This window comes from Melospiza georgiana, chromosome 5 (assembly GCF_028018845.1).
Source record: "Melospiza georgiana isolate bMelGeo1 chromosome 5, bMelGeo1.pri, whole genome shotgun sequence".
In the NCBI taxonomy this organism is placed as follows: Eukaryota; Metazoa; Chordata; class Aves; order Passeriformes; family Passerellidae; genus Melospiza; species Melospiza georgiana.
The window spans coordinates 8,149,998-8,175,010 of NC_080434.1; the positions used below are offsets into that span (position 1 = coordinate 8,149,998).

At 38.3% G+C, this 25,013-nt stretch overlaps 1 protein-coding gene across 1 annotated transcript in view; it reads right to left on the reverse strand.

Annotated features, from left to right (window-relative positions):
* The window catches only part of GALNTL6 (polypeptide N-acetylgalactosaminyltransferase like 6), a 431,047-nt gene that overhangs the window by 45,543 nt on the left and 360,491 nt on the right, over positions 1-25,013 (reverse strand). Inside the window, exon 7 of the mRNA XM_058024028.1 lies at positions 1,663-1,780. Coding sequence (XP_057880011.1) covers positions 1,663-1,780 — 118 coding nt within the window. The remainder of the gene's footprint in view (positions 1-1,662; positions 1,781-25,013) is intronic.

The following is a 25,013-nucleotide window of genomic DNA, read 5'->3' on the forward strand; positions in this document are numbered from 1 at the left end:
TCCAATAAGAATTTACTCCTACTTGGCAGTAATTTCTAAAGACTATTTTTTTCTTCTTTTAACGCTAGTAAGAAAGGACAAGGACCCTAAGGTTATTATATACTAATGAGACAGATCCAGAGATATGACTGAAATGAGACCCAGTGTGCCACAGCTGCCTCCAAAAAAAAAAAATCTATCACTTGAACAAAACACACTGGGACGGTCTGGTATCTCAATTTCCAGTTGTGTTACCATGGTTTCTATACAAAGTCTGGAGAGAACAACAAGTATATTCTTTGCAATGATGAATAAAAGGAATATTTGAAATAGGATAATAAAATCATGGGTGACCTGTCAGAGTCCATAGTGACAGCTACAAGTAACTACTTATATTTGCCTCTGAAACAATCTAAATGGGCAGAAGGTAAATCAATATATTCTAAACATACAGTCTAGCTATTGAGTTTCCCCTGCCTTCCTGTTTTATTTTCCTGAAGTATAAAAATGATTTGGAGAAACACAAGAGTAAGCCAGTTAATGCAAAACATTTTGCAGTTCTTGGAACTCTTGTAAAGAGAGGCTGGAAAACCAGTGCTGGGTGACACTGTATGTTTCAGTCAACAGAATGGCCTCAGCATTGTTTTAATTGCAGCTGAAACTCAGCTGCAAGATATCTGATATTAGTCATGGCTGACATGTTATATTTATTTAAAGAGCTTTACACTGACAGAGTTTGGAAGTAGGCTGGAAAGATCCTGGAGGTAAATTTGAATTGCAATTTCAGTTTCAAGCTCTATCCAAACACATTTGACTCAAATAATCTAAGTCAGGAAACTCTATCAAGCCCTTGCAAAACTTTGCATGTAGAGACCATGAGGTAAAATTTTTATGTCCTTGGGTATACTGGAAAATAAACTCAAAATTAGACATGTTAGTCCTCAGTAAACTAATAAAAATACTTTTCTTACATGTAGAAAGTAACAAGACTTTCAGCTCTACATGTAAATGCCAAGTAACTGATTTCAATACACATGTCCACATAGAGGATATGAAGGTATACTGTAACATGGCTGGTTGTACATAACCTGAGCACTTGAATGACCCATATACCATTACAATAATTTAAATGCAATTTAAAAAAGTTTCCTTTGGAACAGCTGGCCTGCAGATAACAGCTCATGGCAGCTGAGCTGCTCTAGTGATCCACTGCTATTGAAAGAAGCCTTTCTTCCTGTGAATTTCTCTATTTCTACCCTTTTTCTTGAGCTGACTACAGGGGACCGTATCCCCAGAGATGATTAAACTTGTTGATCTGGACAGAAAAACTATTCAATTTTCTTTTCTGCTGGATTAATTCTCTGTTGGCTTGTTGAACTGAGCTCAACACTTGAGCACAAACGCAGCATCTGAGCAAAGGTAAGTGGAGAAGACTTGATAAAAGGGAACAGGTGGAACTTCATTCTTTGACAGTGGTAAGCTACCGTGTTTTCAGAGGGAGCTGCACTCAGTATGTTTTTATATGGCTTCTGGAGCATTTGCTTATGGCACTGTGGAAATTCCTAGTGAAAAGAAGTATTGTAGTAAATTCATTTTAGTTAAAAAAGACAGAAGCCCAGATGAACGAAAGCATCGTGATAACACCAGCAAGGAAGTATTCTATAAAGTGGCTTGATGACTTACCTTAAAGGAGATTTCATACTGCTCTCCTCCCCATATTTCTAATCCTGGATCATAGCCTCCCAGCTCCCAAAACCATTTCCGGTTAACGGCAAACAGACCTCCAGCCATTACAGGAGACCTGAAGGATGAATAAAGCAACACAAACAATAATGAAGATGTTTGGCCCGTGTGTGTGTGCGCCCTCTGGGTGTGTTTGTAGGAATGTTTGTTTGAATTGTGAAGCTATGAAAGGCATAGATAAACATAGATGATAGTAGTGCAACCAAACAATATTTACCTTTATTCGTCCAAAGAGGGGGTCTAGATGAGAAACAGGCAATGTGGTAGATCTAGAGAATGGTAGACAGTCATGCACAAACTCCTTTAAAAAAAAAAATCCCAACAAAACCAAGCCCAAGAAACTAATAGCCTCCCCAAAAGTTCTGTTTATTGCTAAGTAACAGAGAAAGAAAGGGACTCTGGAAAACTGTCAAAGTACTTAATGAGTCTCAGTACTCCATGTGAAGTAATGTGCATTTGAAAGTGAGCAAAAGTTTTTAATTAATTTCAGTCTCATATGTGCTGGCTAGAGAAGGGCAGAAAGGTGAAAGAGGATGGCTGAAGAGAAGCTGTTGGGAGTTAAACATCTGCTTTCCTAAACATTTAGAACTCCTCAAATGTATCTCACAGTGGTAATGTGACATATAGGCAAATAATTTGCTATGCTTCCCATGTTTCCATTTATTCCATTAATAATTATGTGACATTTTATTAAATTGACTCAGTCTTTTCCACAGACAATATAGAAAACAAATGAGATATTTAAAGTTATTGTTAGAGAATAACAACAAAAACATATTGCAAATTTCTAAACAGGAATTTTGTACTGGAAAACAAGCATTTTCTCTTTTTATTTTCTTTCAGTATCAAGAAGACCACCTTTCTAATGCAGTAGATACAGTGACAGCTTTCAGAATTCAAATGTTGCTCTTCAACTCATTCCTTGAAGTTGTGGTGGAAGGGGAATACAAGGACATCTATGCTGAACAGGAGGGAAACAACACGCTTAAGAAAGTCCAACCCAACTATGCAATTCCATCAATGCAGATCAAGACCAGCCTTATGAGTTTTACAGCAAGAGGCAGAAGGAACATATTCATACTGATAGCTGGTCAGACAGAGAAGAAAAGACAAAGCACGGGAGACCTGGATGGCTTCCAGGCAATGTTTCCTTAGCAGAGAGCCAACGTGAAACTGAGTCCTGTGCCCTGTGTTTTGTGGCAATAAAGCCCCAAGGGAAAACTATTCCATCCTGGGGCATTTTGTTTTGAATTACAGCTGGTGGTTTGTTTGGAGCTATGGGAGCAGATGGTATCATCCTGGAAGCCCTGACTGGAAAATAAAAACTTCTCCCTTTGCCGCTGGTTTAGGATTTGGCAGTGAACTTGGGACTGGTAAATATTTCAGGAATCCATGCATAAGTTAGAAGTTTACTGAAGAGGACATCATGTTAATGGAATATTCTGCCATATTTTCTCTGCCTTAACACTTTTTTAGGCTGCTGTCTTTTATCCATGGCAGTAGAGACAATAAAATAGCAAGCAAACAGCTGAGTGGTCTCTGCCACCATCAGGCAGCCAGTGAATCCCACACATGAATGTTAGAAAATTATCCCCTCATTTGCATTCATGGTAATGAGAAACATTATGGATAATTTTCCTTTCGCTTCTATATGGTAGCTTAAAAAAAATTAAACTACCCATTTTCATGACTCTTACAGACTAATTTCATTTTCCTTTGGAGATTACTTTTTTAAAAGCACATAGAAACTTTGAGAAACAATGCTTTGCGAAAAAAAATCCAAACTGGCAAGGCTGTGCAGTGTAACATACACTGAATGCTAATACTTTTTTACTTTTATTGACATTTCATATATCAATATTGACTGTCTTTCCACATATGAATAAATTAAACAGAGATTTTATTAGAAACCTTTCCCTGAGGATTCTGACTACTACAATACATTTTCAATTCCTACCAAAGTAAATCTAATGTCCTTTTTGAGTTCAGGTTTTAAGTGATCAAAACATAATGTCCTTTTATAAAGGACTTACAACAAGAATGCTTATAACTAAATTGCTACTGACAGAGGAAATGTAGTCCCAGAAATCACTGGGAAAATGCAGGCTTTCTCTACTTCTCATAGATATCTTTCCTAAGCATTTCCCTCAGTAGAGTGAATGGCCTATAAAAAAGGCAATTGCCACAGGTAAATCAGATGGAAGATAAAAAAATTAGAGACTTAAAAATCCAAAATAATTGGCAAGTACTTACAAATTATATTTGAATAGATAGATTTTTCCAATGATAAATCCTGAGTAACGAAACCCCTTGTTCTTCAGACATGAAAGTTCAGAACATTTATTGCAATTAACAAAACCACCTAATGACTGGAACCGTAGCAAACCCATAATTTTTGCAATTTCTTAAAAAAAAAAGTGAAGAAATTGAATGTAATGTTGCCCCATTAATTCCTATTCCACAAGATGTTCTGACATTTGTTGTTTTGTAGGAAGAGCAATGAAGAGGAAAAGCAGGATGGCCTTTTGGTTTTCATTAGAGTGGAATTAGTAATAAGCTGTGTGAAACTGAGTGCTTGGCACAGCATGAATTCCACTCCATGCCACAAGCAGCTACTGCTGAACAGGCCTTAAATTGTCTCCAAAATATGAAGGCAAGAGTCCAGTCTTGCAATCATGGGCGATATGAAAAGTCCTTATGTATCAATAGGATCACTTACACAGATAAAAGAACTGTACTGAGCCCAAAGGAGAAGAATTAATCTCTTGTTTAGTGGCTTCTGTGTAGAAATGTCAAGTACAAAGCTATGTTTGTAGGAGTAATTTTTTCATGAAATGTCCTCCTCAGATGCTTAAACAATCAGACTTAAGCTATTATAGCATAATATTATGGGAGTAATTACAGTGGAAAGCTGTAAAGTTCTTACGATCAAAACATTAAAAGGACAAAGACTCCTAAAACATCACAAAAGCTAGAAGGGTAAAATGGCTAAACTTAAAAATATTTGTAAAAATCCTTCCACCTGAGAACTACTGCACAGACTCACTGAACATACATGAAAGAACAATATTGGAAGTAAAAGCTAGCTGATTGAAAAATGGCCCAACTGGTCAAAGATTGCTGTGCTGAATAGAAAAAGAATTTGATTCAGTTAGAGCGTAAAACCCCACAAAACTTGCTTTGCAAAAAAATACAGACTGAGAAAAAGGCAAGCAAATACTTAATAGGAAAAGATACATTACAAACAAAAAACAGCACTAAAGGAAGTGTAGCAGTAGCTCAAACTGTAGCCAGCAAAAATTTTTGTAACTGCTTGCAATTAACATGCAGAGGAAGGAAGGAGATAATTTCACCTATGAATTTTCAAGGTAAGGGAAAAATGACATGAACTTCAAAGGAATGTGAAGGTACTTGCAGTAGAAACAAATATGGTGTGTTACAAAGAAGCAAACTGCATAGCAGGGCTTAGAATCATTACACTGCAAGAGTGATACACACAGCGGAACTAAAGGATTTGTGAGAAGGGAAGAGAAGCTCTGACAGCCTGCAGAACGAAAATGAGGGAAATGAAAATGGGAAAGCACTTGTGCTGGATGACGTGCACAGCAGGTACACTGATAGGAAGCACCTGCCCGAAACAGCTGCAATTTGGCCATTATAATTGAATCCAAGGAATGGCACATATTGCACTTTGCACCCCTCTGTATAACCCAGACTGATAAAAGCCCCCGTGCTGAACTACTGAACAGAGGCGGATGAATGCTGGACAGAGGAGTCCATCTCGTGCAGGACACATCAGACAAACTGACCTTCAGTGCCAAACCCACGGGCACATTATACAAAACCAAGGCAAATAGCCCGCAACAGAAATCAGGACTAGGTCCTACTGACCTCGTGGCATCAGGGATGTAATGGGAAAGGAGGAAAGGGGCCATGCTGCTGCTGGCACAGTGACAGCCCCAGAAATGACTGGTGACCTACTGAATGCAGCTTTGAGCTAGGCTTCTGCATTTTTCATAATGAATTTCAATGTCTTGTTAAGCAAGAAGCGTCCCTTCACCCCAGAGATGCCAATGAAGGCACCCCAGGAAGGGGAATAAATTCAGTTACCTTGTTTCACTGGTGACTGCCACAGGTTCTGTCGGCAGTGAGTCCTGACACTGTATCAAAGCTTCTCAAAGCAAATAGCAGAAGCTGACACTAATCCTAAACAAAAGTTTGAAAACCCTGAAAATTAAAATTTATGTATGTGTAATGTTAGTGACAGACTTGGCTACTCGGAGGAAGTGAATGCAGGAGTAAACCAAACTGAAATTAAGAGCAGTTGATCAGATGGCACGGATGCGATGTAGGTTAAGAAAGTAAATGACAAAAATAAAAATTTAGTGGTTGCTCCACCTAAAGACAGTTTCTATACTGTGCATAGTAAAAGATGTCAAATTAGCTGAATGAACATTGATAAGGCTTTGTGAATTTCTCAAGAAGTAAAAAAAAAGTGGAATATTTTATATACTTAATTCTCTAAGAAAATATGATGAAAATGTATTAAAATGTATTTTCAAATGCACCAACTCTTTTACATTTAATATTTCTGTAAGGCATTGTTTTATCTTTTATCCATTCTAAAACCATGACCCATTTCAATGTTATAAAATCATCAACATTCAGAAAGTAAAATCTGTCTCTGTTACATTAGCCTACGGCAGTTACTCTTTCTTTTTTAACCCAAGTGTCTCATATTCTGAACAACTTTTACCCTAGATAAATGTAAACTACCCGTTCAAATGATCATTGTGCTGCAACAGGTAGCAGCCAAGTTGTATTAAACTCAACTTCCAAGTCTCTCTATAATCACATTCAATTTTTAAACTCCATTTTTGTTTGGGAAATATTAAGATAAAACCCCATTCTTCAAATGGTGAGCCAAAAAGCTGTGGAGAGTCAGCTACAAAGAAACTTCTAAAAGTGCTTGACTTTCAGTTTATAGAAGTTTCCACTGTAATTTCATCACAGATTCTTGTTTTTCTTACTACGTTGCTAAACTTCATTAAAAAAATTATATTGTAAAAAAGCAACGAGTCCTTATGTGTGGGTGATGAGGCCCTTTTCTCTCATATTTAGAAAATTAATGAGAAAGAGATGAGCTGGGTAGACACTGAAGACTCTGAAGCAAAGGCTTCTCCTTCCCATAATTACCTCTCATAATCCAAGAGAAATCTGTCTGAATTATTGTTAGAGGAGATCTACAGCACTCAAACTAAGCAGGTGGGTCAGCACAAATGAGCATCCTGAAGGTAAAAGTAAATGAAAGCTTCTGGAAATGTCCTGCAGGCAATGGTGTTCAGAAGGATAAAACCAAGGAGCAAATGAACAGCTGGAAGTCATGCTAAAGAGACGAATCTAATACACAAGTAGTCTCACAAGATTGAGGCCTGAGTGCTGCAGAAGCAAGAGAGCAGAGCTGAGAGCAGCTGAGCCACATTCATGTCATGAGGAGGGATGGATTTTGGACACAGCAGCAAAAAACCCTTCAATTTATCAGTAGGAAGAACTGCTAGAGAAAAAAAACCAACCTCTAAACACAATTTGAAACAGCTCTGTCACTTTAGCACCTTTTCAAATTGATGGATATTATCTGCATTCACAGTGGCCCTTGAAAATATAATCTTTGAGATTAGATGTAGAAATGAAGATAGATTGGAGGTAAAATAGTATCAACTGTCCCTAAAAGAGGAACTTCAGGTTTCCTGGCTTTTGCTGAGCTTTGATTCTATCTTCCTATGAATAACGACAGTTCATTAAATCCCATCACTACCTTTGCGGAAATTCTCTCAGAACATAAGGGGGCAGTATCTGAAGAGAATTGCTATCCTGTCGCAGACATTTTTTCACAGAAATCCTTTCTTTCAGATTTCTGCGTCTTCTGGAGGGCAGAGGCCTCAGAAGAGAATGTAAACAATTGTTATCAGCTGCTGTGGAATGCGATAGGATGCACCTTGATTAGCTCATTTTCTATGTTTATAATTAAGGGCCAATCACCAGTACAAGCTAGGGGACTGAGTCCCTGGACACAACTTTGTTTTAGATTTCTTTCTTTCTATTCTTAGCGCAGCAGCAGCTCTGCAAACTTCTCTCTTTATTCTATTTAGTATAGTTATAATGTATTATATATCATATATCAATAAATCCATCCTTCTGATCAAGAAACAAGATTCTCGTCTCTCTCTCACCAGCAGCGACCCACTCAGGACGCTGTAATACTATCCAATGTTTTCTTCCCCTCCTTAGACAGAAAGATATAAACCAGAAAATTATCTTCCAGGGCTTACTTTTGCTTTATTGATTCAATTAAGCCCAGTATAGCATCATAAGCAAAGTTTAAACTCAAGGAGAAATTTTCAATTTCATTAAAGATAATAAATGATTCCTTTTGAAACATAACCACTGGGCTGAAAATAGGTTCTTACTTTCAAAATAGTCCTTTAATTCAGACTTTTTCTTTAATTCAGACTTTTTCCTCCCAAGGCAGATTCCTAGATTACAAACCAAATAAATTAGGAGTCGGCTGTTAAAAGTTACAGATGATTTTGACTAAGTTATTTGGATTACTATCGCCCTATGTTTTTTAGAACTCTAACATATTATTGCAGATTAAAGTAGATTTAAAGACATTAGAGCCCACCCAAAATAGCTTTGTACATAAGGTGTACACCCAGCAGCTTGGGTGGTTTTAAGAATGACCAGTGAGGAAAAGAAGCCTTTCTGATAAATACACTACGTGCCACTGTACAGCACCACGTGAACACTTGTAGCAGTTGGAGACTTGGAAAAAAGACCAACAAGGCTGCTGAATTGCAATCACCACCATAAACTCCACACAAAAGAGAAGCTTTTACTTGCTCTGGATGTCCTGCAGTATTTCAGGCTCTGGCTTTCTTTGTGTAACACAAAATTGATTCAGGTGGGCAAATAAGAAGAGTAAGAATTAAAGCACTGCAAGGAAATGGCACCTGAAGTTTCAGTGGTTTTTCTTTTCTATTCCTGCCATTGTTCACACACCAGATCAGACTGAATAGTTAGTGAAGGTCATCTCCAGAACATTTCTGAGTTGCAAAGATTTTGAATAAGTGGAAGTATAGTTACAATAACCTTCTGATTTTTCAGCAAAGTCTTTAAAAACACTGCTGCCTAGCATCCTGATGGAATTGGCTTTTCTTCAGGGTCCCACAGACTGCCCCTGGTGACTGACTCAAGCAGACAGAGCTCTCACACTAGGCTAACCAGATGAGACACACAGTTAATGATATGGCTGTGATCTGCCATGGAGCTGAGGATGTGGATGAATGTTATTCCTTTGATCAGTTCTTCCACAGTGCTGTCAGTAAGTGCCCCCACTCCACCCTTATGCACAAACACTGCTTCAAACACAAGCAGGGAAGCGGGGACAAAAGGTAATTTTAATATTTCATTTATGTCTGTCTTTGGGGATTAATGCAGAAGCCTGAAAAGATTCCATGCTGACGGGTAGGGGGGAGGCTGGAGCTTGGCACAGCTTTTGTAGCTGTGCCATTGCTACAAAAAGCAATTCATCTATTTGCTAGTGGTCAAAGATTTAATGAATGCTAAGTTTTAAGAAGGCAAAAAAAAAAAAATTATGCCTGAAGAGGCTATTATGGAGCCAAACACATTCTAAGATCCTGGAAATGTTCTCTTAGATGCATTATTGCCATTTATTAAAGCTCTGTAATTTGCGGTGTTACCCTATTATGGAGGGTAATGGGGAGCCAGGCATTAGATTCTCCCAGTCTGCACCAGAGGCACAATAATATTTTCTTGTGGAATCTGAGAAGCACTGAAAGCAGCTTTTCAAGTACAGAAGTGACAGAAAAAAACACTGGAAAGTACTTCTCAATGGAGCACAAAGGAGCTGAAAACTGATGAGGTTGAGCACTTGATTATCCCATGATAGCATCTACTTTTAATTTGATGTTGTAAAAATGGACAGGCTGTGGAAAACCAGAGAAATGAACCTTCCTGGTTTATTATCAATTGCAGTGAAATTAAGTATGTGAACTCTACACCTGACTTTGAAGGCAAATACAGCTAATCAGTTTGCCATGGAACTCTGCTAATTTACACAGGCCATAGTGGAAACTGCTGAGCAAACCACACTGATCTCAGAGTTGGGAATGAGAATCCCTACACAGTGCAAGTGAGACAACCAACCTCCTTCCCTCTAGGAGGCTGCACACTAAAATCCTCTTCTAGCTGTATAGGAGACATTTCTAAGAACAGCTAGCACCTTTGGGAGCAATTCAAAAGCAGGATAACAGGAGATGATATGGCCTCAGGCTGGACTGGGTCCATTGCTGGCTTTTAGGTGACTCACCAACAGAGACTGCAGCTGCCTTGCAAGCTTTTTTCCTCCTGGATCCAGATGCTCACACAGCCCAGATACTCTTGTGCCAGCACTGTCCCACTGCCTGCCATGTAACAGCACATGGATCAAGAGGGGTCACCCTAACCTGTAGATATCTATAAGGAGAAGACTGCAAGAAAAAAAAAAAAAAAAGAACTGAAAAAAATAACATATAAGCAATGTAACTGCATTACCTCAAACCCCAAGACTCCTGTCTCCAGAAAACTTGCTTCCAGAAAAAAGTATTCTTTTGTATTTATCTAGACTAATAATATATGAAAAAAAAAGTGTTATGGTTATTTTAAGAAACATCTCAAGATTTGGAGAAATTGATTTGGGCAATTGATGCCCAAATAATTTCAAAAAATGTGTTAGAGACAGTTCTATCACTTCAGATTACATTAGAAAGCATAAGAAAAGGTGTATCAAATCCTGAACTGGCAGGAAGGTAAGCTGAACAGTAATAAGAACTCTTGTAAGTGCTGAGAAGATCACAGAATCTTCTGGGTTGAAAGGGATCCACAGGTAAATGGCCTGTACAGGGATCAAACCCACAACCTTGCCATTATTAGCAATGTGCTCTAACCAACCCAGCTAATCTAACCTAGACAGGCTTTATTGTTAAGAGGTTACAAAAGAACCATCCACAAACCCATCAAAAACCAACACAAAAAACACAACGGAAAAAGCAAATCCTTAATCACAAACAATCAGAAAAATCTTTGTTAGAAATAGCAGCTACTGGCCCACTGGAACTGTAATTTCACCTGATCTCCACCACTGGCCACATCCACCACCTCAAACAAATGGGGTCTGTATCATCTAGATCATTACTGACAGTTAGTTGCATTAAGTAGACGTTGTTCATAGGAGGAATTGGTAATACTGTTGTCATTTTACAGACTACACAAAGAGTGCTCAGTGCTTCTCATCCAATGGGTTTCTTAGCTCCTCTGAGAAATAGTTCAAATGCAGATTCAAAAACAACTCAGGGTCCACTTTAAGGCCTTGAGTGCTCACTTTTCCCCACTTTCTTGGCCTCAAAGGTGGAGGCTGTCCCTGGGGTCGTGAGTCCAATCTCAGTGACAGGCTCAGGTGCTGCTGCCGTCCCCGACTTGCTGCCAGCACACAGATGGGCTTCAGGCCTCAGACCTGTTTCCCCCAAGGAGGAAAACTGCTCCATCTGTCCAAAAACTTCACATCACCTTTGTTTATGCTGCAGTAATCTACCCTTAACCTTTGAGATCATCATCTGTTATCTGGTGGCCAGGGTCAGCACAGTTATGCTGACTGATAAAATCTGTACACCTCCAAAGGACAGAAATCTATACTGTCTACACTGTCACTATAAACTTCTTTCTTTTTGATCTCTTGATCTGAGTCTCCTGAATTCTTGGCTTCAATCCTGTCCTACAGCTTATTCCCCAACTCCCTGCCTAGGAAATTTTTTTTTGCCAGGTTCCCTGAAAAACTCTCCGGGGACGCTTCTCTCTGCAGGTGGTGTGAACTGAGGAGCATGGATCTCACCAGCAGGTCTCACTCCTGACACTTACTTTTGTAAACAAAAACAATCCCTCGCTAACAGCTAACCAAAAAGGAGAACTATGATGCCATAAAGATAATACACCTGAATATTTTGCTAGAGAAAACATTTTCAAACCACTCATCTCCAGCTAGCAGAAGAGAAGAAAGGCCACAGAAAGTGTAGAGAAGAAGAGTAATTAGGTCAGTCTGACATTTGGTGTCCTATATTTGTGAAAATATTTTCCTAAAAACTTCAGCTGTACAACAACACAGAACCTAACTTAATACACACAGTAAATTGTTGGCTGTCATTACCAGCAGTAAGACTGGAGAGTTATGGCTGTAAAGCAGCTGCTGTAACATTCAGCCATGTTCTGCTGACAAGAAGAAAAAAAAACCTAATGAAAGATTTAAAGGAAGAATGTTATGCATGAACCTTCTTCGACAGGCAATTAAAATACAAATTGCAAAACACAAATAAGTACATTATGAAACACAGAACTGCAGGTCAAAGATTGAAATCATTAGCATTGACAGAGTTGCATTTAAAGCTTTAATTCTGAGGCTGTATGATGCTATTCTTCTAAATGCTACACTTACAAATGAAGATGAAGTGAAACAGAACACTATGAATATTTTCTCCTCATAACTATACTTAAAAGCAGAACCATGCTTCCATTGTAATTACATAGGATGTTATTCCATTAACAATTAATATTAGGAGCAAGTGAGAAAGCAAACAAGCCAAAGGGAAAAAATCTGCTTTCAAGTATTACTAAAAGAACTCCATTCATAACTTAGTTTTTTTATTAGTGATGAGGCTTAATCTCTCGACAGAGGCAGAAAAGTGAAATGGTCACAACTAAACAGTGTTTTGGGCTTAGGTGAAGTGGATTCCTGACAATATCTTTCAATCACTTGCTGGTGCAACTACTCCTGGAGGCTGAAATCTGCTCTACCTGGAAGGTACAATTTCTTGACAAAGAATAATAGCAAGTAAGAAAGACTAAGTACATTTTCTGAGAAGAGGAATGAGCTTCACAGAGGTCAGCATTTTGTCTTCATTGCTTCTCTTTCCAGAGCAGGAAACACAGCTTCAAGCAAATCTGACACAGCATGCTCTGCATTAGCAGTTTTCTTCCTCCATACATCACCCTGTCTGTACCAATACCCTTTAGATACCTTGCCATTAATCTAGGAGTGGTTTATACACCTGTGTTTTCCAAGGGGAAAACTCAGCATACTTCAAATCCCAGTGCAGAAGCAACAAACAAAGCAACCTTCCTCTTCCTGCATCACACGGGAGGGATTCACCTTGAGACTTGATTTCACTTTCTGGGGGATTTAATAAATCAGAGAGAAATGGATGCAGGAGATGCACCCCCTGTTTGGGGTTTTCAAAGACACACCCTGTCTGCTGTAGGACAGACTCTAATTACAGACAGGTGCCATCTGAAGTGAAGCCTAAGAAGAAAATAAGGAGACAGTGAAAAAAATCTTGCTATTTTTTGTTTCAGTAAATTGAACAAATCTGAAATTTCACAGTAGATGTAAGCACAGGATCCATGTATGCATCCCTGGTAGTCCTTCAAGATCATCACATTATTTGCTCTGCACTAACAATAGAGATGGCTGCCAGGCAAAACTCCAAATGAATAATGTCATTCTCCACAAACTCCCGTTGCCATGAGCAATGGTGTCCACATGATGAACACCACACAAGCGAGCCAATATTCCTTCACCTCTCTGTGGAATAATGAAGTTCACTCCACTGTCATGATCCATTCAGAGCATGTGTGTATGTATTTCATTATCAAGACAAAAGCCAACAGCCAAGTATGCAGCAGGAAATATGTGTCATATTCTTGACAAATAATGTATGTAATAAAAAGTTCCTGTTTCAGAGAAAGGAATATAATCAAGAACATTTTTTTTCTTGCATGAAAGATTTTGAGTTCAATTTCCCAGCTACAGTTCTAGTGAAGAAGCACAGCTAATTTGTACTCTAGGTGGAGACTAATGAAAGATCTTTTAAACATATTTTCTAATAAGAAGTCAGCATACGATCTATTGCAGTAAGTAGTAGAACACAGAAATAATCCATTTTCAGGAAGTGCATGTCTTGTCTGCTGATATAAATAATCCTTTGAAATATCAATTCTTGCAAAAAAGATGTTTGTTTAGAAACTGATACATGAGAAGGTCTTTCCCCAGTCACTAAACCACTCTAGCTGAGCCTTTATACTGACCTATAATACATTTTTAGTGCTATTATATAGGAGCCTACAGTGAAAACAATTTTTTTTAAATATTATTTCACACATGCCCCAAATGTTAACTTTGAATATATTGTTTGCATTTTTCTTTGAATTACTTTACATTGTTATAAATCTTAAAATAAAACCTTTTCAAGTTAAACATTCCCTGTTATTATAACCCTTGCAAACTGACTTTATCACAAAAGATTTTATTATTGTTTCCTTCTTAGGAAACAAATATATAAATGAAGTACATCAGTGAATTAAAAATACTCCTCCCTCCATCTCAGTTCCTAAATTAAGTCCCTTGACTGGAGAGTTCAGCAAATCACTAAGCACTTTTCTTTGTCTGTGGAAAAGCAATTTTCTTAGCAAAAAAATTAATTCTACACAAGTAAACCACCACTGCCACTGAAGTTTTATATAATCCTCTGTAAAATATTAAGGCCTGATGAACTTTAGCCAGTTTTCTCCTTGGTCACGTCACAGACTGCCCTTGCCTGATGAAACTTCAGTAAATAAACAAAGGGGGAACAATGCTACAACTGTGAGAAACCTGCCCAGTCTCCATTGGAACTACTCAACGCTATCCTCTTTTTAATTACTTTTTCCGTATCAGAAAGATACAGTGCCCTCTCTCTCTCAGTCTTCTCTGTTCTGAACCTCATCTGGAGTCTCCAAATTCCATGGCTCCCAGATAGGGTGGTCAAATCTGGACATGGCAACGTGTCCATGACAGATATGCGAACTGGAATATCTACCTGCAACTTTTATGGATGTTAACGCATCACACGATAAAAATGGAACTTTATTTAACAATATAACACCTTCATCCTTTCCTGTCACAGTGCTAACTAGCTATTTGCATTCATGCTTTAAATTTCTCCTCAGCAGTGGCACTCTTTGCTTTTCAGTGCTGAATTTCATGTTAGTTCCTTCTGATTATTTCTTCCATTTGCCAGGACCAAACAACACTGCATTTTGACTATCTTCTCAAAGATTTGTAAGTCCCTGAATTTGTAATTCACATTATTAATGAAGACACTCAATAGGATGTTCTGCAGAGCCATTTCCCCCAGGGACCTGCACCAATACTTGAGACAGTCTCACAGCTTAAAATCAAACCATTCAGAGCTACTCTTTGGCAGAAACTTCTCAGCCTGTCATGGTCATCTGATGGAAAATAAAGTATCCACACTCTACCCACTTTAGGAGAAAGCAATAATGGCAACGGGAAAAGCCTTGGAATGGAGGCCACAATCACTGCCTGCCTATTCTTTTAAATAGCCAAGTTCCTAACACTGCTTAAGGTACCTGACGTCTTGCGGTTCCCAAAGGGAGAGCATTCCCTGCTACAGCCTGCAGGTGTGTGGTCTTATCCCCACAGAACAACAGCTTTATCTTCCTCAAATTGCTGAATTCACTCAAGCACTAGAAAACAAGACAATTTTCATGAGTGTAGAGGGTTTTGTTGAGTTTACATGCTCCTGGAGGTGGGTATTGTAAAGCCCAGGAGGCAGCACCAAGCTACCAGTGTGACAGACTGTCCCACAGCAGGGGTATCCTCTCTCAGACCTGGTGGCAGGGAGCTCATTTTAGCCCTGTGTTTCATGGCACCACATCCCCCATGAAAGAAGGAAATTATAGTTCTGTGACAGGGTCACTTCCTGACAAGCCCATATTAATATTTTTTATTACATTTTAGATAACTTAAAGTACATTATTTAGTATTTCTTTACAAATTTTTGATTCAGGATCAAAGAAAGCCTTATGTACTTCATGATGACAAAATCACAGAATCATCAGGGTTGGAAGAGCCCTTCATGATCACGTAGTTCTAACCATCAACCCAATGCCACCAAAACCACTCCTGAATTAGGTGGTTTAAACACAGATTAAGTATTCTATAGAATCTACCATCAGTCCTTTTCTTTTCCCTTCTTCCCTCATCCACAGTAAGTCAATAAATCTCTCTTGACTGCCCCAAAACTTTTTAGCAAGCATATATAACCTTGCACACCACACAAATCCTCCTCTTCACACCAGATCAGAGTTACAAATCACTGGGGTAATCCCTGCATCTGCTGTACATAGCAGAGAGCTCCTGAGAGCATGCTGAATTTTAGGATGCTTCTGAGACTCAGAAGAATATGGCTTCTGCAATGATGCCCCAGATCTGCAGGATTCTGGGTGCTTGAAATCAGAGTCACACCATCACTCCAGTTCTGGAAGAATCTGAGGGAGCCACAGAGAACACAACCTTCGTCTCAAACAACTTTTCCCTGGCTCACCTCCTGTGGCTGCTATCAGAGAGTGGTAACCCTGCCTTGAGGGCAGGAAAGAGTGTCTGCAAGGAGCACTCACAGATTGATGGCACTCAGGATTCCATTTGGAGAGCACCAGCTGGAGTGTGCCTGCAGCCAGCTCTGACATCACTCCTGCAGGTAACTAATATGGAAGGCTGGCTAATTTGGCTTTAAGTCTGTCCTGCAGGATGTTTTACTCAGGCATCAAGCTTACATCTGACAATGATAAAACATAAGAACTCTAACAAAACATTTGACTTCATGCCAGCGTTTCTGATTCTTCTCATTTATTTGCAATAACACTGACATTTACATTCAGAAATCTCAAATTCAAAACACTTTCCTTGTTAAAATCAGCTTATTTCTTAGGCTTACTAAATATTTGCATGCTCTTTTCTCTGAGCATCTTTCCCACTTAAAATTATTTCATTAATAACATTTTGGAATTTATCTTCATGGATCACAAGTTCCATATTTGAACTGTTTTTATTGTAACCAGTCAACCAAGTCACCTGGTATGATGCTGCTCTTTCTCCTTGCTTCAGTGTAAATATCCTGTTGGCCATTTGCTTTCCTATAAGGCCTGCAAACAGAAAGCTGAAATGTATTTTCCCCCTGTTTTTAAGATAATAAAACTCTGTATCCATCACCTGAAGACCAAGAGAAAGAGATTCTAGTTCCCATTAAATATTGGTAATGTTTACTTTTTGTGTTATTTACTTAAATTTTAGGAAATGCCTAATTTTTAAAAATTAGTTCTGCCAAAGAGCTAATTAACTAGTTAATTTAAATTAAGTAAGTTATAAAGAGGGCTAACAGCTGGAGAAAATGGGGAAAGAAGGCCTAAGATATGGTAGCAAAATTTGGCCTCAGGAGTGTCCTGTGTGGATACTCCTGTTTTTTAGGCTCTACCGTAAGTCACTTGTTCTGTACTTCATCTATAAAATTCAATGTTAATATCTTTCTACGAAGCTTCCAATCCTGAAACATCATTCCTTTTTTAGCAAAACACATCTCCAGCAGTAAGAGTAGTAGATCAAACACTAGCCAAAGATTCTCATTATTATCTTGGTAAAAACAAAATTAGTTTCATTTTCCAAAAAAGGTAAGGAATGGAAAAAGAACTACCAAAGTATTTAACACATGGAGAAAGGGACTGTCCTTCTGTTTCTCTTAAAAATGAGGTAGATGTAGGACAGGTCATATATCAGCATTAGTTTGTGTCTGTCTGTTTTTACATGTCTTGAAAGGTTCAATTTTTGCCCTGTTTCGTACCATAGGAATTTTGGTATTAATGTGACTGAGGCTAGGGTATCTTTTCCAGAGTTTTCCAGCCCTGGCTTGCAGGTTCCTGTGAACTACAGCTGGTATTTTAAACTGCTATTCAAGTACTCACAAAACAAGGAATATATAATTGGGACATTTCTTTTTTCCTGTTTTTATCCATTGCTTAGCTAATTATGCTCCAGAGACACTCTCTGGCTAAGCAGCAGCAATGCTGAATAATTCAGAAATAAGGAATATCAATGTGCAGAAAGGAAAGCTGTCATGAAAATCCCCAAGGATCTGTTTCAGCTAACAAACCTGACAGCATGCCAGTGACCAGCCCTGCCCCTGGCATTGTGACGAGCCTCTACTGCTCCAGCTATTGTTCTCATCTACAGATCTTCAGTGTCCCAGCAAGACACTCTCCAAAACACTGCATTCCTCAGACTGAACTGCCTAACTTTGAAAAATTTGCTTTTCTCATTACTATTATATCTCTGGCAGGATGTGTACAGTGTTAACAATACTCTTACAGGGACAAAACCCAGAGAGAGGCAAAAAGGCTCAGAAAGGAGAATTGTCCAACATAATTATTGACAGATACTGACTTACAGCTCACATCAAGTTTGTTTACACAAACAGAAATATATACAAGACATCAGAAATTTCAATTCAATTTTGAATATCAAAATCCTAGTCATCCCTGTAGGAATCCCTTGCTAAAACTGCTCACTAAAATCTTGCTCACCAGTAGCATATGCTCATCTATGGGTTTCAGAAATTTCAGAATTATCAACTGCTATAGCTCTTCCCTTAAAATATAGGGGTTTTTCATGCCATTACACATGCAAATCACAATACAAAAATTAATTCCCCCCTCTCCCCAAAATAGTGCATTTACATCAGGTTTTTAATAACAGAGGATCTCTGTTAAGGTAAGGTAAGGTAAGATGACACTGAGGAGTTCAAAATAGGTTTTAACTAAGATTCACATGGACTACCTCTCCCCCAGACAAACTGTAGCTTAAATGTAGAGATGTTAAGTGTTAGTTATATTGGGATAGACCAAATAACTCAAAACAATCCTCTTCCTAACATACAGGATCCAAAATACTTTTGACTTCTGCCTCTAGCTTTACAATAACTATTCCTAGTGCTATGCTACTAGTATCAATGATGTTGTTGCAAATAAGAAAGGAAACTAAAAAGCTATGTTAATTTCAGGCTTCATTAGAAATGGAAGTGGAAAAAAAAGGACAATGCTTATTGAATGAAAATATATTCAAGTATTGGAAAAGCAACATCAAAGTTCTCAGGGAATCTTTCAAGTACATCTTATTCCATACACCTTGAGCCCTTTACTTCGTCAGAGCAACAACTGGATCAATTGAATATTTGCAAGAATAGCTGCCCCAGCTACCTGAGATATGCAAGGTCGGATTGCTCAGGGATGGAAGAAACAAGAAACAGATAAGATCTGGAAAGGTCAAACACAACTTTAAGATCTATTAGTAAAGATCTTTTCAGCAGATATAGCTCAGGTGCTGAGGATTGCATGCAGTATGATGCATACAAATCTGGCCTGCACTTCTCAAAATGGAGAGGTGAAAATAAACTTAAAGCTGTGCCAGAACCACCAGAGGAATATGGAGCTCGTCTTTTATGAAAAGAGGCTGCAAAAGGCCAAGGAAGTAAAGACTGAAACAGGATGTGAGGTCTCTTAGCAATGGACCAGAAATCCTCTGACAGGATTGTATGCTTTGGTATGTTCAATTAATTTCCAGAATAACCAGTATTTTCAGAGAACTGAGGCATCATCTATGCTGCTGTCAAGTTGCAGGAAGCCCTCTAGTCCTGCTAGTGTTCCTGCTTATGGATTGAACTCCACATCTTTCTGCTTTTACCCCTTCTTTTGGAGCAATTTTTTTTTTATTTCTTATGTCATGCAGAAACTCACACATTCATTTAAGTTCCATAATTGATTCTTCCATTTTAGTCAAACGAAAGCATTCAAAAATCAGCTATCTGGAGAACCACTGAAATTGTCTCAAGGTTTCTGCTGGTGCCTATTGTTTTCGGATACAAAGCAAAGTGCTTTTCAATTTTCTTTCAGTTATCTTCCACATTTTTGGAATATTTCTGTTTCAGCTGGGTAATAGCTACTTTTATATTCAGGGCATGCTCCTATTTTGAGTTATTCTTGTAAGTATTTGAAGAAATTGCTCAGAGAAAAAAAAAACAAATTGAAAAGAAACCTACACCATTTAGCATCTGAATGCTAGAACTGCTCAACACAAACTTCTGCAGAAAAAGATATTTAATTCTAAGTGGCTCATATGACGTTTTTCTAGATGCCCCTGATGTGGTATCTAGATCTAAATTGACATCCTTAAAATTAATGGGGTGTGTGTGAATTACTATTACTCACCCCAAGCAGCAGATTTCTAGTTTCACCATGCACTGTACTGTATTTATTCTCTATATGACCACTAGGCAGATTGTGTACTTTAGGTTCCTCACAATAGTTAAGATTTTACCAATGTATTTTTAGTAGGAAGCTTTCTGAAGTCACAGACTTGCTAATTTAGCAGAAATTAAGTAGAAATGCCAGTCAAAAGGTTTTAAAGTGGTGGTAGACAGGACATGACATCAGTTTTCGCAGGTGAATGCCTCCTCATAAAGAATGAGAAAGCAAAACCTTTGGAGAAAACTAAGGTATAAAAGAACACCCTGTGGTCTAATTGTGTGTGTGTTAAATGTTCTCACCTTCTCCCTCTGGAAATGGGGCTGAAGTTGTAGCGTCTCAAAGACCAGAGAAGAACAGACAGAACACACCTGAGGGTGTGAGGAGATACCCTGACTTGTGAGGAAAAGGAGTAAGGTCAGCTGGGATTGGGAAATATTTTGTAACTAGGGCCAAAGGCTACATGCCAAATAAGTTCCAGGATTGCATTTGTCCTTTTCACAGCTGTTATCACAGTGGAGAGTCATTGTTATCTATGATCATCAGCTTCTACAAATAGCTATTCTCTTCCTCTACTGCTACCTACGGATGGCACTGTTCTGAAAGAAATTCTCACTGTCAGTCCACCTTGACTTTGAACCTTTTGTTACCAAATTTCAGCCTGTTCTTTTTGTTAAATTCTAAACTGACATTATGATTTTTTTTTCTTCTGGATGCAGCAATAATACTGATAATCACCCAATGGGTCATATGAGTGCTCTGCTACAAGACGTTTTTCTGATTTTCTTTTTAAAAATTATTTCTCTACTGCTATAAATCTTCTTATGCTATTAATCTTTATTGAGCTATACAGGAATAACTTCGTATAGGTGTACTGTGTACTTGGCTATTGGATGTACTCATGCATTCCCACTGAAAGATAGATAGATAGATAGATAGATAGATAGATAGATAGATAGATAGATAGATAGATAGACAGACAGACAGAAGAGAGAGAGAGATATCTTTTCTTGATTTAAAAATTCTGTCTTATTTTCACTATTAAGACCAAAGCTAATATGCACAGGACAAGAAGTTTAAAATCAGTGGCTTCATTATATAGTTCATATATAATAGGTGGCCAAGCAACTTTGAACAAACCTCACCTGAAAAATATGTCTATAATTGAATAAGAAAAGCTTTAATAGGCAAAACCACTACTTCACCTTCATTTAAACTAATATTTTAAAGGGACTTTGTTGAATCAGCCAGTAGGTGGAGATGTAAGTCCAGTAAAAGCAGAAAACAACTATTTGGCAGTCCTTGATACAACTGAAGGTTTGTATAATACAACTTAACCGAGGTTAGATTTCTTAATAAGTATTAGATGAGACAGATGAAATCTGTCTGCAGTTAAAGCCTTCCTTGTCTTACAGCCTAGGCCAGCTGTGCCGGCAGAGTTTAGGAAACTCTCATTTCCAACAAACTATTAATGAAAGTAATAAGGCAAAAATAATTTCTAATAAATAAATATGTAAATTCAAGTATTTTTATAAACTGGATCAGTATTCTGCTATACCACATTAAAAAAACATGGCAGTATAAAAAACCATAATCTCAGGCCCTCCAATACTCACATTTTGATAAGTTTTGAGTCCTTTCATGCCTACAGAAATTATGAGCATGTTATTGCCTTCTGGTACATATACAAATGTTTTTAAAGTATTACCACTTCCATCAAGACAGTCACAATACTCTGTCTTGGCATTAAAAATTTATTGATCTATTAACTTACCATTATAGGAACTCATACTGGTAATTGGTTGCAATAGCAATTATACCTTGTGATTTACAAAAAACATAATCACATCTCTTAACATCACTCGTCTATAGAATAATAATATCTCTATGTAGCAGAAATGGAAATGCAAGCAAATGCAGTAAGTGTAAAAATTAATGCAATATAGTTTATATTCAACATTTATAATAATTCCTTTGTTTTTGTTACGTTGTTTGGTTTAAGGTCAAATGAAAACACCCCTGGAAATAACAGGGCCCATATGATTAAGCTATATTGATTAATTACACATATATGACTGACAAAGGACTGTTCACTTTCCCTGAATGCCCTTTGAACAAGCCAGGAACAAAGATTGTGCTTTGAACAGTTTTGCTGTTTCAACTGTCATTCTGTCAAAAAAAAAAAAAAAAAAAAAAAAATCCCTAAATGACAGGCTAGGCATTAAAACCTTCTGCAAAGCAAAGAGCTGGGGACTTAAAACATTTCCTGTGGACTGAGAGCTTAGGGTTTGTTCTTCTTCAGGATCCTTGGGAGTCTCTTCAAAACCCCTGCCCTGTGCTCCCCAGGCAGTGGTCTGAAATCACTCCTCCAAACTACCTTCTTCCCTGCTGTTTACTTTTCCCCTGGGTATTTTGAGAGGTCCTTTGCATGTTTGCAGTGCTTTGAAAAGGAAAATTATTGTTACTGCTCTCCCACTGTGCTCTTCCTGACTTATCACCATCTCTCCACTCCCAGCTCCCTGCATGTCCACACGTCATTTGCAATCCTGGGAAAACAGAGTGGCTATTTGCCCTAGCATGAAAAAGCCAGGGAAGTTCTGCAGCATCAGCTAAACTTTCTGCTGGAGAACAAGGAGAGTGGAGGGCATGGGATCTCCTCTTTCCTTGCAGGCATCTCATTCTCTGTAGGGAGCAAATGGACTTCTGTAACTGCATGCCTACAGTGCCTCTCCAGCACTCAAAATAACACCGATGCACCATCTTAAAAACAGAACACATCACAGGGGTTGATTTCCCAAATAATTCACTTGAAGAGATATTTCTGTGCTGTTTTCTCACAAACAAAAGGGGTTCATTTTGAAATGGGTAAAGTTCACACAAGGATCTTGTTCCCGGACAAAGGATATAGTCTTGGCAGTTCATCAAGAAACTGATGTCAACTCTTTTGAGTCTAATTTTTTCCTCGTCTATCTAGAGACATGCATAGCATTTTATAAATAAACTAACACAGCAAATTTCAGAGTGTTTATCATAATTTTCACTTCACAGGTTGGAGGAGGCATTTACCTTTGCCTCTTGACAAAAACTTGTCTTTCAGCTAGAATAATGATATTTTCGTTACTTACATGAAAATGAAACAGATGCTAGTTTGTCTGGGGATAATTCAGAATAAGGTACTCATCAGGTCAATACCTATACTGAACTCCCCTAAGACTGTAAACAAAAAGTGTTTTCACTTTTCTCACTCAATTTTTATTTTATTTCTCAGTCTGAGATAAACAACCTGATTCACAGATAAACTGCCAAGGTTAAAAACTGCAGAAATATGGAAGGTACATAATTAATGGAACAGAGATGCAAAACCTACTGATAGCCTATAATCCAAAATCAAAATGGAAATTGTCTTGAGATCATCTGCAGACACTGTCCTGTATCTGACTGAATTCAATATTGCATTAAAAGCTGCAATTCAGCAGCTCCATGGAGTGGAGGGCTTTGTGCATAACTGGATCAGATTGGAACATGTGTCCATGGAGTCCCAGCCTTGATCTCAAGGATGGAAACGGATCTGAAGAGCAAGCTGCTATTGTGCTGTAAATCAGATGCCATCTACAGCATGTGAATGAATTCTTTGGTACCATTTTATAAAGGTTTGCTTAGCAGGAAGCTGGCAAATTTTCAAGGGCCACAGTGTGGAACAGGCTGCATTTCTGGCTGAGAAAATGGATTATTGGAAAGCCAGGAACTCTGCAAGTCTCGATTTCAGGCATGGGCCAAACAGACAGTATTATAATTGGGATTTAGAACAGAATTTGCCACTTGCACAAACCTCAAGTAAAGCTCAAGTAACATCGCAATAGGCTGTAAACAACTGGAGGGTTAAGTAGAATTTAAAAATCATAGCAAATTGGAAAAGTGAGGTAAAGAAAGGAAAAAAAAAATTCCAAATGTGCAGATACAAAATATCACACTGATCTATGGATAATGAAGACAGATCACTCTTTTGGACATGGCACTTGAAATAGATATGAATATAAATGCCTTGCCTTTACACATGTAAAATCTGAATTACAAGAGGAGGATGATGAATACTTGGCTAGATACCAGTTCTGCAGAAAATGATGTGGAGGTTACACCAGAGCACATGCCTGGCATGAATCAATACTGTCAAGGAAATGCAAACAGGAACATAGTCTCTGAGAGAGGCAAAGTCACCCATCTATTCCACCAGGCAATGGTAAGACTTTGGCTGGTGCTGTAGGCCCTCAGGATGGAAACAGTCTGCAGAGGAGCAAAGATAGTCATAGGAGATCTAGAAAACATTATTTATTAAGAGAGGCTGAAGGAAAGAACATAATTTACTTGAAAATGAACAATGAACTTATCTGACATGAGTCCTCAAGTACTTAAAAGCTCTGCTCCCACTGTGCAGTGTGATTAAAAAGGTGAAGGGGTTAAAGCTGTGGCAGGAAAATTTCTGATTGGATATTGTAAGAATAGTACTGAAACACTGGCTATATACAAATTTCTTTCCCATCTCCTCTTTTTTCATGCTTCCAGCACACACTGCATTGACAGCCTATTTTTTTCAGAGTGGGAGCCAGAAATATCTCATTACCTCAGGGCTACATCAAGATAGCTGGACAGGCAGAATTATTCCATGCAGAGTCAAAAAAAATCAGAAGGTATATATTGGCAAGTGAGGATGCTTCTATGTCATGCCTGGCTGATCGCTGCCTCTGGAAAAAAACAAACCACGGGCACTGGAGGAAAGGACTGTGATACTGTGGAGCTCCTGCAGACCTCACAGAGCAAGGGGTAAACAACAAACACATCCCACCCTGGACAGATGCTAAAGAATACTAATAAACCTGGGCCAATGAACACGTATAGAACTTGCATCAATGGACACATTTGAAAGTGGTTCGGCACAGCCCAACCCCATCAAATTAATTGGTTCAGGCTTTGTGCTTTCTTCTGTTGGAAGCAACTGCAGCACTAGACTGAGGTTTTAGACAGCAGCAGATCATTCTTTAAACAGACCACAACAACCA